Source organism: Protomyctophum bolini (assembly GCF_963924005.1).
Source record: "Protomyctophum bolini genome assembly, chromosome: 14".
NCBI lineage: Eukaryota > Metazoa > Chordata > Actinopteri > Myctophiformes > Myctophidae > Protomyctophum > Protomyctophum bolini.
Genome location: NC_137875.1, coordinates 3130311 through 3147515, shown reverse-complemented (window position 1 = coordinate 3147515; position 17205 = coordinate 3130311). Strand labels below are relative to the sequence as shown.

The 17205-nt window shown below is 46.9% G+C and overlaps 1 protein-coding gene across 4 annotated transcripts in view; it reads left to right on the top strand.

The window, feature by feature from the left end:
• LOC308328417 (phosphofurin acidic cluster sorting protein 2-like) overlaps window positions 1-17205 on the top strand; it is a 111945-nt gene that overhangs the window by 45596 nt on the left and 49144 nt on the right. For all 4 annotated transcript variants that reach the window (XR_013965288.1, XR_013965289.1, XM_080782232.1 and 1 more), the window contains exon 3: window positions 16646-16735. Coding sequence is in view for 2 of the 4 variants with exons in the window: in XM_080782232.1 (XP_080638358.1) it covers window positions 16646-16735 (90 nt within the window). In the remaining 2 variants the exon portion in view is untranslated. The remainder of the gene's footprint in view (window positions 1-16645; window positions 16736-17205) is intronic.

Sequence of the window (17205 nt, the reverse complement as noted above, 5' to 3'; positions counted from 1 at the left end):
TAGAGAGAGCAGTGCACTCGGTAGTGGTCCTAGCAGTGGGGTTTCATCACCCTAGAGAGAGCAGTGCACTCGGTAGTGGTCCTAGCAGTGAGGTTTCATCACCCTAGAGAGCAGTGCACTCGGTAGTGGTCCTAGCAGTGGGGTTTCATCACCCTAGAGAGAGCAGTGCACTCGGTAGTGGTCCTAGCAGTGGGGTTTCATCACCCTAGAGAGAGCAGTGCACTCGGTAGTGGTCCTAGCAGTGGGGTTTCATCACCCTAGAGAGAGCAGTGCACTCGGTAGTGGTCCTAGCAGTGGGGTTTCATCACCCTAGAGAGCAGTGCACTCGGTAGTGGTCCTAGCAGTGGGGTTTCATCACCCTAGAGAGAGCAGTGCACTCGGTAGTGGTCCTAGCAGTGGGGTTTCATCACCCTAGAGAGAGCAGTGCACTCGGTAGTGGTCCTAGCAGTGGGGTTTCATCACCCTAGAGAGCAGTGCACTCGGTAGTGGTCCTAGCAGTGGGGTTTCATCACCCTAGAGAGAGCAGTGCACTCGGTAGTGGTCCTAGCAGTGGGGTTTCATCACCCTAGAGAGAGCAGTGCACTCGGTAGTGGTCCTAGCAGTGGGGTTTCATCACCCTAGAGAGAGCAGTGCACTCGGTAGTGGTCCTAGCAGTGGGGTTTCATCACCCTAGAGAGAGCAGTGCACTCGGTAGTGGTCCTAGCAGTGGGGTTTCATCACCCTAGAGAGCAGTGCACTCGGTAGTGGTCCTAGCAGTGGGGTTTCATCACCCTAGAGAGAGCAGTGCACTCGGTAGTGGTCCTAGCAGTGGGGTTTCACCACCCTAGAGAGAGCAGTGCACTCGGTAGTGGTCCTAGCAGTGGGGTTTCATCACCCTAGAGAGCAGTGCACTCGGTAGTGGTCCTAGCAGTGGGGTTTCATCACCCTAGAGAGAGCAGTGCACTCGGTAGTGGTCCTAGCAGTGGGGTTTCATCACCCTAGAGAGAGCAGTGCACTCGGTAGTGGTCCTAGCAGTGGGGTTTCATCACCCTAGAGAGCAGTGCACTCGGTAGTGGTCCTAGCAGTGGGGTTTCATCACCCTAGAGAGAGCAGTGCACTCGGTAGTGGTCCTAGCAGTGGGGTTTCATCACCCTAGAGAGAGCAGTGCACTCGGTAGTGGTCCTAGCAGTGGGGTTTCATCACCCTAGAGAGCAGTGCACTCGGTAGTGGTCCTAGCAGTGGGGTTTCATCACCCTAGAGAGAGCAGTGCACTCGGTAGTGGTCCTAGCAGTGGGGTTTCATCACCCTAGAGAGCAGTGCACTCGGTAGTGGTCCTAGCAGTGGGGTTTCATCACCCTAGAGAGAGCAGTGCACTCGGTAGTGGTCCTAGCAGTGGGGTTTCATCACCCTAGAGAGAGCAGTGCACTCGGTAGTGGTCCTAGCAGTGGGGTTTCATCACCCTAGAGAGCAGTGCACTCGGTAGTGGTCCTAGCAGTGGGGTTTCATCACCCTAGAGAGAGCAGTGCACTCGGTAGTGGTCCTAGCAGTGGGGTTTCATCACCCTAGAGAGAGCAGTGCACTCGGTAGTGGTCCTAGCAGTGGGGTTTCATCACCCTAGAGAGCAGTGCACTCGGTAGTGGTCCTAGCAGTGGGGTTTCATCACCCTAGAGAGAGCAGTGCACTCGGTAGTGGTCCTAGCAGTGGGGTTTCATCACCCTAGAGAGAGCAGTGCACTCGGTAGTGGTCCTAGCAGTGGGGTTTCATCACCCTAGAGAGAGCAGTGCACTCGGTAGTGGTCCTAGCAGTGGGGTTTCATCACCCTAGAGAGAGCAGTGCACTCGGTAGTGGTCCTAGCAGTGGGGTTTCATCACCCTAGAGAGAGCAGTGCACTCGGTAGTGGTCCTAGCAGTGGGGTTTCATCACCCTAGAGAGCAGTGCACTCGGTAGTGGTCCTAGCAGTGGGGTTTCATCACCCTAGAGAGAGCAGTGCACTCGGTAGTGGTCCTAGCAGTGGGGTTTCACCACCCTAGAGAGAGCAGTGCACTCGGTAGTGGTCCTAGCAGTGGGGTTTCATCACCCTAGAGAGCAGTGCACTCGGTAGTGGTCCTAGCAGTGGGGTTTCATCACCCTAGAGAGAGCAGTGCACTCGGTAGTGGTCCTAGCAGTGGGGTTTCATCACCCTAGAGAGAGCAGTGCACTCGGTAGTGGTCCTAGCAGTGGGGTTTCATCACCCTAGAGAGAGCAGTGCACTCGGTAGTGGTCCTAGCAGTGGGGTTTCATCACCCTAGAGAGAGCAGTGCACTCGGTAGTGGTCCTAGCAGTGGGGTTTCATCACCCTAGAGAGAGCAGTGCACTCGGTAGTGGTCCTAGCAGTGGGGTTTCATCACCCTAGAGAGCAGTGCACTCGGTAGTGGTCCTAGCAGTGGGGTTTCATCACCCTAGAGAGAGCAGTGCACTCGGTAGTGGTCCTAGCAGTGGGGTTTCATCACCCTAGAGAGCAGTGCACTCGGTAGTGGTCCTAGCAGTGGGGTTTCATCACCCTAGAGAGAGCAGTGCACTCGGTAGTGGTCCTAGCAGTGGGGTTTCATCACCCTAGAGAGAGCAGTGCACTCGGTAGTGGTCCTAGCAGTGGGGTTTCATCACCCTAGAGAGCAGTGCACTCGGTAGTGGTCCTAGCAGTGGGGTTTCATCACCCTAGAGAGAGCAGTGCACTCGGTAGTGGTCCTAGCAGTGGGGTTTCATCACCCTAGAGAGAGCAGTGCACTCGGTAGTGGTCCTAGCAGTGGGGTTTCATCACCCTAGAGAGAGCAGTGCACTCGGTAGTGGTCCTAGCAGTGGGGTTTCATCACCCTAGAGAGAGCAGTGCACTCGGTAGTGGTCCTAGCAGTGGGGTTTCATCACCCTAGAGAGAGCAGTGCACTCGGTAGTGGTCCTAGCAGTGGGGTTTCATCACCCTAGAGAGCAGTGCACTCGGTAGTGGTCCTAGCAGTGGGTTTTCATCACCCTAGAGAGAGCACTCGGTAGTGGTCCTAGCAGTGGGGTTTCATCACCCTAGAGAGCAGTGCACTCGGTAGTGGTCCTAGCAGTGGGGTTTCATCACCCTAGAGAGCAGTGCACTCGGTAGTGGTCCTAGCAGTGGGGTTTCATCACCCTAGAGAGAGCAGTGCACTCGGTAGTGGTCCTAGCAGTGGGGTTTCATCACCCTAGAGAGAGCAGTGCACTCGGTAGTGGTCCTAGCAGTGGGGTTTCATCACCCTAGAGAGAGCAGTGCACTCGGTAGTGGTCCTAGCAGTGGGGTTTCATCACCCTAGAGAGAGCAGTGCACTCGGTAGTGGTCCTAGCAGTGGGGTTTCATCACCCTAGAGAGCAGTGCACTCGGTAGTGGTCCTAGCAGTGGGGTTTCATCACCCTAGAGAGAGCAGTGCACTCGGTAGTGGTCCTAGCAGTGGGGTTTCATCACCCTAGTGAGAGCAGTGCACTCGGTAGTGGTCCTAGCAGTGGGGTTTCATCACCCTAGAGAGCAGTGCACTCGGTATTGGTCCTAGCAGTGGTTGTGGATATGATGGTCCACTGCCTTCTAAATACTTTGGTTAAGTTTAGCGGGGAGAGCGCTGAGGGCAGTGTGTGCTCCTCACAGTATGTATATTACACAATACATGCACACACACACACACACACACACACATGTGTGTGTGAGTGTGTGTGTGCAAAGACATGCAGTGTACTGTAGTGTACATTATCCCATTCTGGGCGGGAACCCCTTTTTGGTTTTTTAAGCATTATGTTATACTTTAGGTATTGGACAAAATAGCAGATCTACAAGCTCGTAGCGCGGCACCGAGTGGCGCGCTACGAGCTTGAATCTATGAATATATACAGTATTCATTCAGAAGGTTTTTAACTCAATGATTTGCTTCTGGGGGGGGGGATCCCTGGAACAACATATTTTCAGATGGGGGGTCGGCGGCCAAATACATATAATTCTGGGGGTCCTTGACATGAAAAAGGTTGAGCACCGCTGACGTAGAAAAATGGGGTTTTTCAGAAAACTGTCAGGATTTAGAAGACATTCCTTTAACCCATTCTGTACAGGAACCCGTTTTGGTGTTAGCATCATGTTATGCTTTAGCTATTGAAAAATAGCAGATCTACAAGCTCATAGCGCGCCACCGAGTGGCGCGCTACGAGCTTGTAGGTCTGCTATTTTTTTTTAAATCGAAGAACGACTGACATTTTTAGAATCTGATCTCAGGTCAGAATGGGTTAATCAGACCAGTGTGTGTCCAGTGGAAACCTCGTATGAATCTGATCTCAGGTCAGAATGGGTTAATCGGCCTCAGGTCTAAATAGGTTATACGGTACATATACTGTACAATATGTCCCCCATGGTGTTCAAGTGGAAGCGGTTAACCCCAAGAAAATTTGCCGGACATTTTGCTCTTGTATCATAACTCGTACCAACGAAACGAACACCCTGCAAAATGGCCTCCGTGTGAATAATAATAATAATAATAATAATAATAATATCAGGTCACTTGATCAGAGTTTGATGTCCTCCTCCTCCTCCTCCTCCTGCCGAGTCATGATGATTCATCAGATGTTTCTCTGATATGGAGTCGGTGTCGTTTGGGGGAGTTTTCTATTTCACCGAGCCAGCGTTCCTCTGACTGTGGACGGTGTAAACAAGGGGCTGTGCGGTTCGTTTACTGCACCGTGTCGGTGGTTCTGTCCCTTTTTCTGTCCCTTTGTGTCACGCTATAGGTGCTGCTGTGTGCCACCGTCCTGTGGCCCGTCTAGAACAGGGACCTTTAACCCATATGAACCCAGTCTAGAGAACCCTCAGGTCATCTGGGGCGGGCCTGCTGATAGTTGGAACAAAACACGGGGAAGCAGCATTTGACTATTATGAGGGATGGCAAAACATCGGGATACGCCGAGTAGTGCCTAAGAGTCGTTAACTTAAGACGGTAATACACAGGAGAGTGTTATTGACTAGCGTGGCTATAAGGATGGTGGCCGATGACGCCATGTGCTCCATGTATTTACGGTCCTTGTATCGTGTCCTATAAGTCCGCTTTCTCCTCCTCATCATATACGCCTTAATAAAATGAATAAATATGTTATGCAGTCATTTACCATTCATCATTCCCAGTCCCTCATTTTGCCTCTCGTCCTGAAGGAGAACCCGAGCGACCCGAGTGTGGCCCTTGCGTCCTCATCATCCACTCGGCCTCCGCATTGTCTCCGGAGCGTGAAATAATCTGTCCGCGGGTCAAACACAGCACACCACAGCCAGCTCCGCTATAGGCTCTCCTCCTCATGGAGTTCTGCTCGGGGAAACTGGAGCATTAAATCCAATTTCCAGCAGGTTGGGCTGCAGAGGACGCTGTCCGTCTCCATGTCCCTGAGGCTTGGTGGGGTCCAGTTCAAAACCCTGTCCGTCTCCATGTCCCTGTGGCTTGGTGTGGTCCAGTTCAAAACACAGTCCGTCTCTCCATGTCCCTGAGGCTTGGTGGGGTCCAGTAGGCTTCGTGCACTCTCAGTCCATGGGGATCTATTCTAAACTATCAACCTCTCAGTCCATGGGGATCTATTCTAAACTATCAACCTCTCAGTCCATGGGGATCTATTCTAAACTATCAACCTCTCAGTCCATGGGGATCTATTCTAAACTATCAACCTCTCAGTCCATGGGGATCTATTCTAAACTATCAACCTCTCAGTCCATGGGGATCTATTCTAAACTATCAACCTCTCAGTCCATGGGGATCTATTCTAAACTATCAACCTTTTTTTAGACCCACTCCCAACGTCCCAAGCAATGATAAAGTTGGCTGAAGTCCAGTGATTTTTGATGACGATTATGACGATGATCCATAGGGATGTCCCGATACGATCCTGATACCACAATTTCTGTGTTAACCTATACCGACACCAGTATAATACTTATGATAATAAATAAATACAAATTATTTTTATCTTGTGTTGTTAATGGCAGACTCCTCAATCAAATGTGCACTTGCACAGTTTGGGCAACTCGAAAAGCAAACTCCAGATGCCCCGACATTTTATTTGTGCCCAGTGAGGTATAGCCTGTCTAACTTCCAGTGGAAGTTGATTCCACAGGTGAATCAACTTCCAACTTCCTCATAACAAAAGCTCTAACACAGGGGTGATAGATAGAGCACAATAATAGTGTCAGAAATATAAGACTGGAGATAATATGACCAAAAAGGACCCATACAGTATCAGGGCCATCTCTAATGATCGAACATGACGATGAAGACGATGACGAAGAGTACAGCTCCAGTCTCCTGGAAGCTGCTTATTTTGTTCCCACTGGGCAACTCGTCCCTCGTGTCAGTCGGTCACGTCACAGACTGGCTGGAACACGCTCTCCCTGCAGCCAGACCCAACAGGCCTCCTCCTCCTCCTCCTCCACCTCCCTGCAGCCAGAGTAGACCCAACAGGCCTCCTCCTCCTCCTCCTCCACCTCCCTGCAGCCAGACCTCAGACCAACCTGTCTGACTGATAGCCAATCTGTTATCTCTCTCGCACACATGCTCCACTGCTGCTGCAGAGTGCTCTGCTCTGCTAACTACATGGGCTACAACACCAGTATGCACTCAGCCCTTTCCATCTGCGTGGAGGACTGTACTGGGGAGGGGAGCCTCGGGTCGTGACGAGACATCCGCCATGTCCTGTAAAGAAACCCCCCCCCCCTTTGCTCCTCCAGCTACTGTCCAAAGCACTTTAACGTTAACGGCTTCGATATGATACAGTTGTGCCCCCACCCCCCCTCAACATCTAAATCTATTTAACAGTCATGCAGTACATGGAGTCCTTGACCCTGAATCATCTCATGTCTGAGCTGTGTGGAGACGGGACTCCCATGTAGAGGGAATTGTACGTCCTTAACCCCTTTTAGACGGGAACCCCTTTTGGTTGTTAACATTACGTTATGCTTTAGCTATCTATTTAAAAAATAGCAGATCTACAAGCTCATAGCGCGCCACCGAGTGGCGCGCTATGAGCTTGTAGGTCTGCTATTTTTGAAAAAATCGTGAAAATGTGCCTCAAGTGTTTGAATATATATTCTTTCAGAGTTTCAGTTTTTAACTCAAATCTTTGCTTCTGGGGGGGGTCCCTGGAACAACATAATTTCAGATTAGGGGGTCGGCGGCATATTTCATATCATTTTTGGGGTCCTTGACATGAAATATTGAGAACCACTGATACAGAAACATGAGGTTTTTCCAGACAAAAAATACATTTTTAAATGACGTCTGGCCCAAATGGGTTAAAAATAGATATGGTTGAGAGTGTACTTGGGGGTAGCATAGTGGTGGGGGAACCGGTGGCGTTGCCAGGGCTTTCCCACAGGCGTTTGGCGCTGGGCAGAAGGGAGGCGTTGTTGCAGACTGTCTCCCATCGAGCCCCCCGAGAGACGCTCAGGAATCTTCAGTGGTGGAAAAAGTACTCTCATTCTGACCTGAGATCAGATTCTAAAAATGTCTTAAATGGTTATTTTAATACTTTAACCCATTCTGAACGGGAACCCATTTTGGTGTTATAGCATCATGTTATGCTTTAGCTATTGAAAAATAGCAGATCTACAAGCTCATAGCGCGCCACCGAGTGGCGCGCTACGAGCTTGTAGGTCTGCTATTTTTGAAAAATCGAAGAGCGACTGACATTTTTAGAATCTGATCTCAGGTCAGAATGGGTTCATCAGACCAGTGTGTGTCCAGTGGAAACCTCGTATGAATCTGATCTCAGGTCAGAATGGGTTAATACTTTAATACTTAAGTATCAACACGGCAATATAGAAAATACTCCGTTGTACAAAGTACGAATCCGGAATTCAAAATGTAGTTGAGTGAAAGTACTGAAAAGTATTGAATTTCCTTGAAGTACCAAAAGTAAAAAGTACTCACTGTGCAGATTTGAAAATAGCCGATCGATAGATTTTCAAATGGCCGAAATGTATTTAGGGCTGAAGGGGTTAATGTATGTTTTTAAATGTATTTAGGGCTGAAGGGGTTAATGTATGTTTTTAAATGTATTTAGGGCTGAAGGGGTTAATGTATGTTTTTAAATGTATTTAGGGCTGAAGGGGTTAATGTATGTTTTTAAATGTATTTAGGGCTGAAGGGGTTAATGTATGTTTTTAAATGTATTTAGGGCTGAAGGGGTTAATGTATGTTTTTAAATGTATTTAGGGCTGAAGGGGTTAATGTATGTTTTTTTGTAATAGTAATCAAAATCTACAAAGTAACTAAAGTTACTAAAAATGAAAATGTGGCACAAATCTTTGAATATATTATGTTCTTTCAGAACGTTTTTAACTCAAATCTTTGCTTCTGGGGGGTGGTGGTCCCTGGAACAACATATTTTCAGATGGGGGTCGGCGGTCAAATACAGATAATTCTATGGGTCCTTAACATGAAATATTGAGAACCACTCATATAGAAACATGAGGTTTTTCAGAAGAAAATAACATTTGTACGTAGTTACTTTCCACCGCTGGTTGTTGCAGACTCCCGTCGAGTCCAGAGAGACGGTCAAGAATCCTGCAGAGAGAGAGAGAGAGAGAGAGAGAACGATTCCAAGCTCTCTCTCTCTCTCTCTCTCTCTCTCTCTCTGCTCTCTCTCCCCGCTCCAAGGCTCCGTATTTGTTACCCCATTTAGGCCTGAAATTCAAAAAAATGTCTTTTTAAAATGTAATTTTATCTGAAAACCTCATGTCAAGGACTCAAAAAATTACATGTAATATGCCGCCGACCCCCATCTAAAAAATGTGGTTGTTCCAGGGACCCCCACAGAAGCAAAGATTTGAGTTAAAAACTGAAACTCAAAAACTGATTTTAGGCACATTTTCACGATTAAAAAAAATAAATAGCAGACCTACAAGTTCATAGTGCGGCACTCGGTGCCGCGCTATGAGCTTGTAGATCTGCTATTTTTCAATAGCTAAAGCATAACATGATGCTATAACACCAAGAGGGGTTCCCGTCCAAAATGGGGTTAATGCATGTCAGGGCAGTTCGAGAGCGCTTGGCTTTTTGTTCCTTGATTCATTGTACTAGCTACTAAAGCTTGAGAAAAGGAGAGCTATACAAGGCCCGGCTTTGTGGCCCCTACAGTTAGTGACAAGGTTGGCCCCCGTCATGATTTAGGCCCCCCCCCCACCCCCCCCCCCCCCCCCCCTGTCCTCTGTTCTCTGCACAAAACATCCACTGTAGATACTGTCAAGGCTACTGCCCAACGTGCTCCGTCATCACAGCATATTGACTGAGAGCCATGAGGTTATAGACAAGAGATTATGTAACGGTTGAATATTCTGTGAGCCATTGCTTTGGGCAGAGATGCAGATTCTGTACGCCGGCAAAATGCTGAGTGTAAAACACTAGAATTTATGCCGCTTCGCGAGCACTCATTCCAGATTACGTTGCCGCGCACTATGGGAAGAAGAAATTGCCTGCAGGCTATTCCTGTGTGTGCGTGCAGCCGTGTGTATGTGTACTGGGCAGTTGGCTGTCAGGCGAAAAGAGGCAAAGCGATATGTGTAATGTTAATATTTCGGCACGAACCAAGTAGTGACAAAGAACAATGTTGATGTAAGTAAGGGAATCGCTGTGTCAGTGATATTTTAAATACAGACATTTAGAAGGAATAAGCAAAATCCAATTCCTCCCCTTCTTGTTTGTGTCTTCTCCTGCGAGAGCGGAGAGACGGAGAGAACGCTGCAGATTCTGAATTTCTGAGAGCTAGTGACGTGTGAGCCGGGGGCGGGCCTGGTGTGGGCTGAGAGCTGGTGACTCTGATTGGCTTGCCACATCTTTCCGCACATCTTTTTCCGAACATGTTTTAATTGGCTGGGCCGCACATCTTTTGGCCACGTGACCAACTTTACAATTGTTAAAATAGATAGACCTGTAAGGGTTCTGCTCTGTGCTTCTGTTACACTGTAGTACAACATGGACCCTGTAAAGGGTTCTGCTCTGTGCTTCTGTTACACTGTAGTAAAACATGGACCCTGTAAGGGTTCTGCTCTGTGGTTCTGTTACACTGTAGTAAAACATGGACCCTGTAAAGGGTTCTGCTCTGTGCTTCTGTTCCACTGTAGTAAAACATGGACCCTGTAAAGGGTTCTGCTCTGTGGTTCTGTTACACTGTAGTAAAACATGGACCTGTAAGGGTTCTGCCTGTGGTTCTGTACACTGTAGTAAAACATGGACCCTGTAAAGGGTTCTGCTCTGTGGTTCTGTTACACTGTAGTAAAACATGGACCCTGTAAAGGGTTCTGCTCTGTGGTTCTGTTACACTGTAGTAAAACATGGACCCTGTAAAGGGTTCTGCTCTGTGGTTCTGTTACACTGTAGTAAAACATGGACCCTGTAAAGGGTTCTGCTCTGTGCTTCTGTTCCACTGTAGTAAAACATGGACCCTGTAAAGGTTCTGCTCTGTGGTTCTGTTACACTGTAGTAAAACATGGACCCTGTAAAGGGTTCTGCTCTGTGGTTCTGTTACACTGTAGTAAAACATGGACCCTGTAAGGGTTCTGCTCTGTGGTTCTGTTACACTGTAGTAAAACATGGACCCTGTAAAGGGTTCTGCTCTGTGGTTCTGTTACACTGTAGTAAAACATGGACCCTGTAAAGGGTTCTGCTCTGTGGTTCTGTTACACTGTAGTAAAACATGGACCCTTTAAGGGTTCTGCTCTGTGGTTCTGTTACACTGTAGTAAAACATGGACCCTTTAAGGGTTCTGCTCTGTGGTTCTGTTACACTGTAGTAAAACATGGACCCTGTAAAGGGTTCTGCTCTGTGGTTCTGTTACACTGTAGTAAAACATGGACCCCGTAAAGGGTTCTGCTCTGTGGTTCTGTTACACTGTAGTAAAACATGGACCCTGTAAAGGGTTCTGCTCTGTGGTTCTGTTCCACTGTAGTAAAACATGGACCCTGTAAAGGGTTCTGCTCTGTGGTTCTGTTACACTGTAGTAAAACATGGACCCTGTAAAGGGTTCTGCTCTGTGGTTCTGTTACACTGTAGTAAAACATGGACCCTGTAAAGGGTTCTGCTCTGTGGTTCTGTTCCACTGTAGTAAAACATGGACCCTGTAAAGGGTTCTGCTCTGTGGTTCTGTTACACTGTAGTAAAACATGGACCCTGTAAAGGGTTCTGCTCTGTGGTTCTGTTACACTGTAGTAAAACATGGACCCTGTAAAGGGTTCTGCTCTGTGGTTCTGTTCCACTGTAGTAAAACATGGACCCTGTAAAGGGTTCTGCTCTGTGGTTCTGTTACACTGTAGTAAAACATGGACCCTGTAAAGGGTTCTGCTCTGTGGTTCTGTTACACTGTAGTAAAACATGGTCCCCGTAAAGGGTTCTGCTCTGTGGTTCTGTTACACTGTAGTAAAACATGGACCCTGTAAAGGGTTCTGATCTGTGCTTCTGTTACACTGTAGTAAAACATGGACCCTGTAAAGGGTTCTGCTCTGTGGTTCTGTTACACTGTAGTAAAACATGGACCCTGTAAAGGGTTCTGCTCTGTGGTTCTGTTACACTGTAGTAAAACATGGACCCCGTAAAGGGTTCTGCTCTGTGGTTCTGTTACACTGTAGTAAAACATGGACCCTGTAAAGGGTTCTGCTCTGTGGTTCTGTTACACTGTAGTAAAACATGGACCCTGTAAAGGGTTCTGCTCTGTGGTTCTGTTACACTGTAGTAAAACATGGACCCTGTAAGGGTTCTGCTCTGTGGTTCTGTTACACTGTAGTAAAACATGGACCCTGTAAAGGGTTCTGCTCTGTGGTTCTGTTACACTGTAGTAAAACATGGACCCTGTAAAGGGTTCTGCTCTGTGGTTCTGTTACACTGTAGTAAAACATGGACCCTGTAAAGGGTTCTGCTCTGTGGTTCTGTTACACTGTAGTAAAACATGGACCCTGTAAAGGGTTCTGCTCTGTGGTTCTGTTACACTGTAGTAAAACATGGACCCTGTAAAGGGTTCTGCTCTGTGGTTCTGTTACACTGTAGTAAAACATGGACCCTGTAAAGGGTTCTGCTCTGTGGTTCTGTTACACTGTAGTAAAACATGGACCCTGTAAAGGGTTCTGCTCTGTGGTTCTGTTACACTGTAGTAAAACATGGACCCTGTAAAGGGTTCTGCTCTGTGGTTCTGTTACACTGTAGTAAAACATAGACCCTGTAGTAAAGGGTTCTGCTCTGTGGTTCTGTTACACTGTAGTAAAACATAGACCCTGTAGTAAAGGGTTCTGCTCTGTGGTTCTGTTACACTGTAGTAAAACATGGACCCTGTAAAGGGTTCTGCTCTGTGGTTCTGTTACACTGTAGTAAAACATGGACCCTGTAAAGGGTTCTGCTCTGTGGTTCTGTTACACTGTAGTAAAACATGGACCCTGTAAAGGGTTCTGCTCTGTGGTTCTGTTACACTGTAGTAAAACATGGACCCTGTAAAGGGTTCTGCTCTGTGGTTCTGTTACACTGTAGTAAAACATGGACCCTGTAAAGGGTTCTGCTCTGTGGTTCTGTTACACTGTAGTAAAACATGGACCCTGTAAGGGTTCTGCTCTGTGGTTCTGTTACACTGTAGTAAAACATGGACCCTGTAAGGGTTCTGCTCTGTGGTTCTGTTACACTGTAGTAAAACATGGACCCTGTAAAGGGTTCTGCTCTGTGGTTCTGTTACACTGTAGTAAAACATGGACCCTGTAAAGGGTTCTGCTCTGTGGTTCTGTTACACTGTAGTAAAACATGGACCCTGTAAAGGGTTCTGCTCTGTGGTTCTGTTACACTGTAGTAAAACATGGACCCTGTAAAGGGTTCTGCTCTGTGGTTCTGTTACACTGTAGTAAAACATGGACCCTTTAAGGGTTCTGCTCTGTGGTTCTGTTACACTGTAGTAAAACATGGACCCTGTAAAGGGTTCTGCTCTGTGGTTCTGTTACACTGTAGTAAAACATGGACCCCGTAAAGGGTTCTGCTCTGTGGTTCTGTTACACTGTAGTAAAACATGGACCCTGTAAAGGGTTCTGCTCTGTGGTTCTGTTCCACTGTAGTAAAACATGGACCCTGTAAAGGGTTCTGCTCTGTGCTTCTGTTACACTGTAGTAAAACATGGACCCTGTTACTGTAAGGGTTCTGCTCTGTGCTTCTGTTCCACTGTAGTAACGACTCCAGAAGAACACCATTGTTGTATTGTATTGTGCCTCAAATTGAGATGAAATTGGATCAAAGGGGGATAAAATAAATGGTTGCTCAACAAAAAACTAACAAAAAGTACTCGTATCGGTACTCTGTATACCGGCGAGTACTCAAAGTTAAGTATACTCGTGGCCCGGGCGGTTATAGCTCAACCGTCTGGGCACCTGATAGGCTGCCAAGCCAGACCGAACGGCGTGCCGCGGGTTCGACTCCCGAGCCCCGATGGCCTTTGCCGTGTGTCACTCCCCATCTCTCTCCCCCCTTTCCTGTTTAACCCATTCTGACCTGAGATCAGATTCATACGAGGTTTCCACTGGACACACACTGGTCTGATTAACCCGTTCTGACCTGAGATCAGATTCTAAAAATGTCAGTCGATTTTTCAAAAAATAGCAGACCTACAAGCTCATAGCGCGCCACTCGGTGGCGCGCTATGAGCTTGTAGATCTGCTATTTTTCAATAGCTAAAGCATAACATGATGCCAACACCAAAACGGGTTCCCGTTCAGAATGGGTTAATTACTGTGCCCTATCAATAACGGCAAAACAACGCCAAAGTAAGACGAGTACTTGGTCCGGAAAAACTAAATGCCATCGGAGAATCTCTACTGAACAGTGACACGGGAAGATGTTTACATTATCAGAAATAAACGTAGCCTATATTTATCATCCACTCTGATCTGGAGAGGGAGACGGATTATGTGAGGCCTTTGTGTTGCTGTCCCTCCTGGCCCATTGATCTGACGGTGTTAGTTAATTGAAGCATGCTTGTTTATCCCATTCAGTACGGGAACCCCTTATGTTATACTTTAGCTATTGAAAAATATCAGATCTACAAGCTCGTAGCGAGCTGCGAGCTTAATGTAGATCTGCTATTTTTTGAGAAAAATCGTGAAAATGTGTCGCAAATCTTTGAATATATATTATTATTTCACAGTGGTAATTTTTTTAAAACTCAAATCTTTGCTGCTTCTGGAGGGGGGGTCCCCTGGAACAACATATTTTCAGATGGGGTCCCGCGGCCAAACTACATAATGTTTGGGAGTCCTTGACATGAAACAGTTATAGAAACATAAGGTTTTTCAGAAAACTGTCCTGATTTAGAAGAAGTAGAATGTGGTGTGGTGTCCTAGATGGGTTATAGGCCTGCTCTGTGGGCTGTGCCTCTCCTCCTCTACCCCTCAGCGCCTCATTAGCAGAGATGAACGGGTTCTTGGCTCCTTTTCTCTTGTATTGATGCTTATCTCGTCCATATCGAGGGTTTTCACTCATCCCTCTCTTCTCATCTCATGTTTTGTAGATATGAAAAGGGAAGGGAGGGGAGGGGAGGGGACAGAAGTATTTAACAAAACAAGCTTTGGTTTCACTAGACTTGACTCTCTGGAAATGTTACATGGTTTGTTATTTTTTTGATAAGGAGTGGTGCAACCACTCCTATAGACGGCTATGTGTGTCCCTGGGTCCCTGTGTCCGTCCGAGCACGGAAATAGCGTTATAGGCGCTCACTTCAGACGGGTCTGATTTTTTTTCCTTTTCACTGTAACCATGGCTACAATTCACAAGGCCTACATTTTTTTTTTTTAATATATATATTTTTTATCCCACGATTTTGTAACCCATTTTTCACCCCTGTGTCAATCATCTACAGTAATGTGATCCTGGGCTCTACACACCCTCCACCAACCTAGTCCCCATATATGGGGGACAAGGGGAGACCAACCTAGTCCCCATATATGGGGGACAAGGGGAGAGCAACGGACTTGAACTCATGCTTCCTTCATGCCTGAGTGTCCAAGTTGCTCCTTTACACCTGACAGGGGGGAGTTTCCCCTGGTTGGACGTATAGTGCGTGGAAGGAACACGTTATTCCAACCAGTTCCTTTCCCCTCCATCAGGCGCCCCGGCTGGCCAGGGGAGGCAGTTTAGAGACCAGGATTACTGCATGTTTTTTGTGAGGGTACCTACCCTACACAAGGCCTACATTTCTGTTGTTTAAGGACTAAATGGCATTTTAACCACTCACACGAGTCATGATGCGACACACTGTCTGCATGTACGTAGGTCTGCCATGTGTGAAAATGTCTGGACATTTAAAACACCTCGAGGGCCCGGGCCTATTTAATCCATAATGTGCCCATCGCCAGCAAGCGCCTCTAGGCTGTGTAGAGGCTGTAGATGCGATCAGCTTTCATAGCACTAATTGCACATGACCGACGTGCACTTGAACTTGACGGTGATTTACGTCATGGTGTTTTTTTAATGGCAGCATTGGCAGGTCCAAAATATGGAACGTCGGGTCGAAAGTGATTAACGTCAGCTACATCATTATTTATTATTATCATCAGTGGTCAGTTGAATTGAGGCTATAGTATAGCCCTCCCTCGGCTCCCTGTAACGACTCCCAGTGCACGGCAAAATGTCTCAACTGTTTCTTCTGTATCTATTACACCATTCAAACAGCTCTTTACACCGCCGGTCAGGCCCGCAGCATTATAGGCTCTGATGTCCTGCCGGCAAGACCAGACTATTAACCCATTTAGGCCTGACGTCGACATTTATAAAATGTCTTTTTAAAATGTATTTTTATCAGTATCAGTGGTTCTCAATATTTCATGTAAAGAACCCCAAAAATGTTATGTATTTGGCCGCCGACCCCCATCTGAAAATATGTCGTTCCAGGGAAGCAAAGATTTGAGTTCAAAAACGTTCGCTCTGAAAGAATATATATTCAGAGATTTGTGCCGCATTTTCACGATTTTTTCAAAAATAGCAGACCTACAAGTTCATAGCGCGGCACTCGGTGCCGCGCTATGAACTTGTAGATCTGCTATTTTTCAATAGCTTAAAGTACAACATAATGCTTTAAAACACCAAAAGGGGTCCCCGACGTCCAAAATGGGTTAATGGGTCTCTCTCCGGGGTATTAAAGTCAGATACAGGATATCCCTGTTGTCCCGTGGTGCTCCGACCCCAAATCTTATTTTACAATAAGTGCAAGGCTATTTAGTTACCCCGAACTAAGTCTGGACACTTAAGACGTTTGTGAACTAGGCTGTGGATGTGCTGCCATGCGTCAAAGATGTGGCCTCCTTTTTAAAGGTTTTGTAAGGTTTCGACAACAATTTCCCACGGGCCAAATACTTTTCTCTGTGGCCAATAAAGCATCTGACTATCTCATGAATAAAATAATCCTTTCATTGTCGGGGGGGTGCCACAGCCAGTAAATTTCAAAAAGCCTGCAGCAAACATTGAGAAAACAAACGACATGCCTGCGATTCAAAAGCCAGTATATAGTATAAGATGTCACTGTTTAGGAATGCTTGCCGGGTTGATCGTTTTGCTACTGGTAATGGCTCATATAATGGCACATTTATAAATTTATAGTACGTTTATGATCTCCTGATGAACCTTTTACTTCTCCTTCCTTTTCCCAGGGTTCCAAAAGGCTTCTGAGATCAAACGAGTACGTTCTCCCACCCAGTGGCCTGATGGAGACGGATCTGGAGCTCACCTTCTCCTTACAGGTAAGGAAACTATAAGCAAAAACATTGTCAACAGTTTGACTGCAGTGATGAACCCATTCTGGGCGGGAACCCCTTTTTGTGTTTTTTAAGCATTATGTTGTCCTTTAGCTGTTGAAAAATAGCAGATCTACAAGCTCGTAGCGCGGCACCGAGTGTCGCGCTATGAACTTGTAGGTCTGCTTTTGAAAATGTGGTACAAATCTTTGAATATATATTCTTTCAGAGTGAACGTTTTTAACTCTAATCTTTGCTTCTGGGGGGGGGGGGGGAATTGGCTCCCGGATCCAATTCTGATCATTTCTGACGTGATCGGCCTCGTTTTATCCGATCACCGGATCCGATCGGGACAACCCTAGTTACAATACTTCCAAAGCGTCCCGTAGGTTTTTGAATTTTGGAACAATTACGCAATTTCTCTTTATTTTTTTATTTTTTTTATACAAACATTGCACGGCAAGCAGTAACCTCAC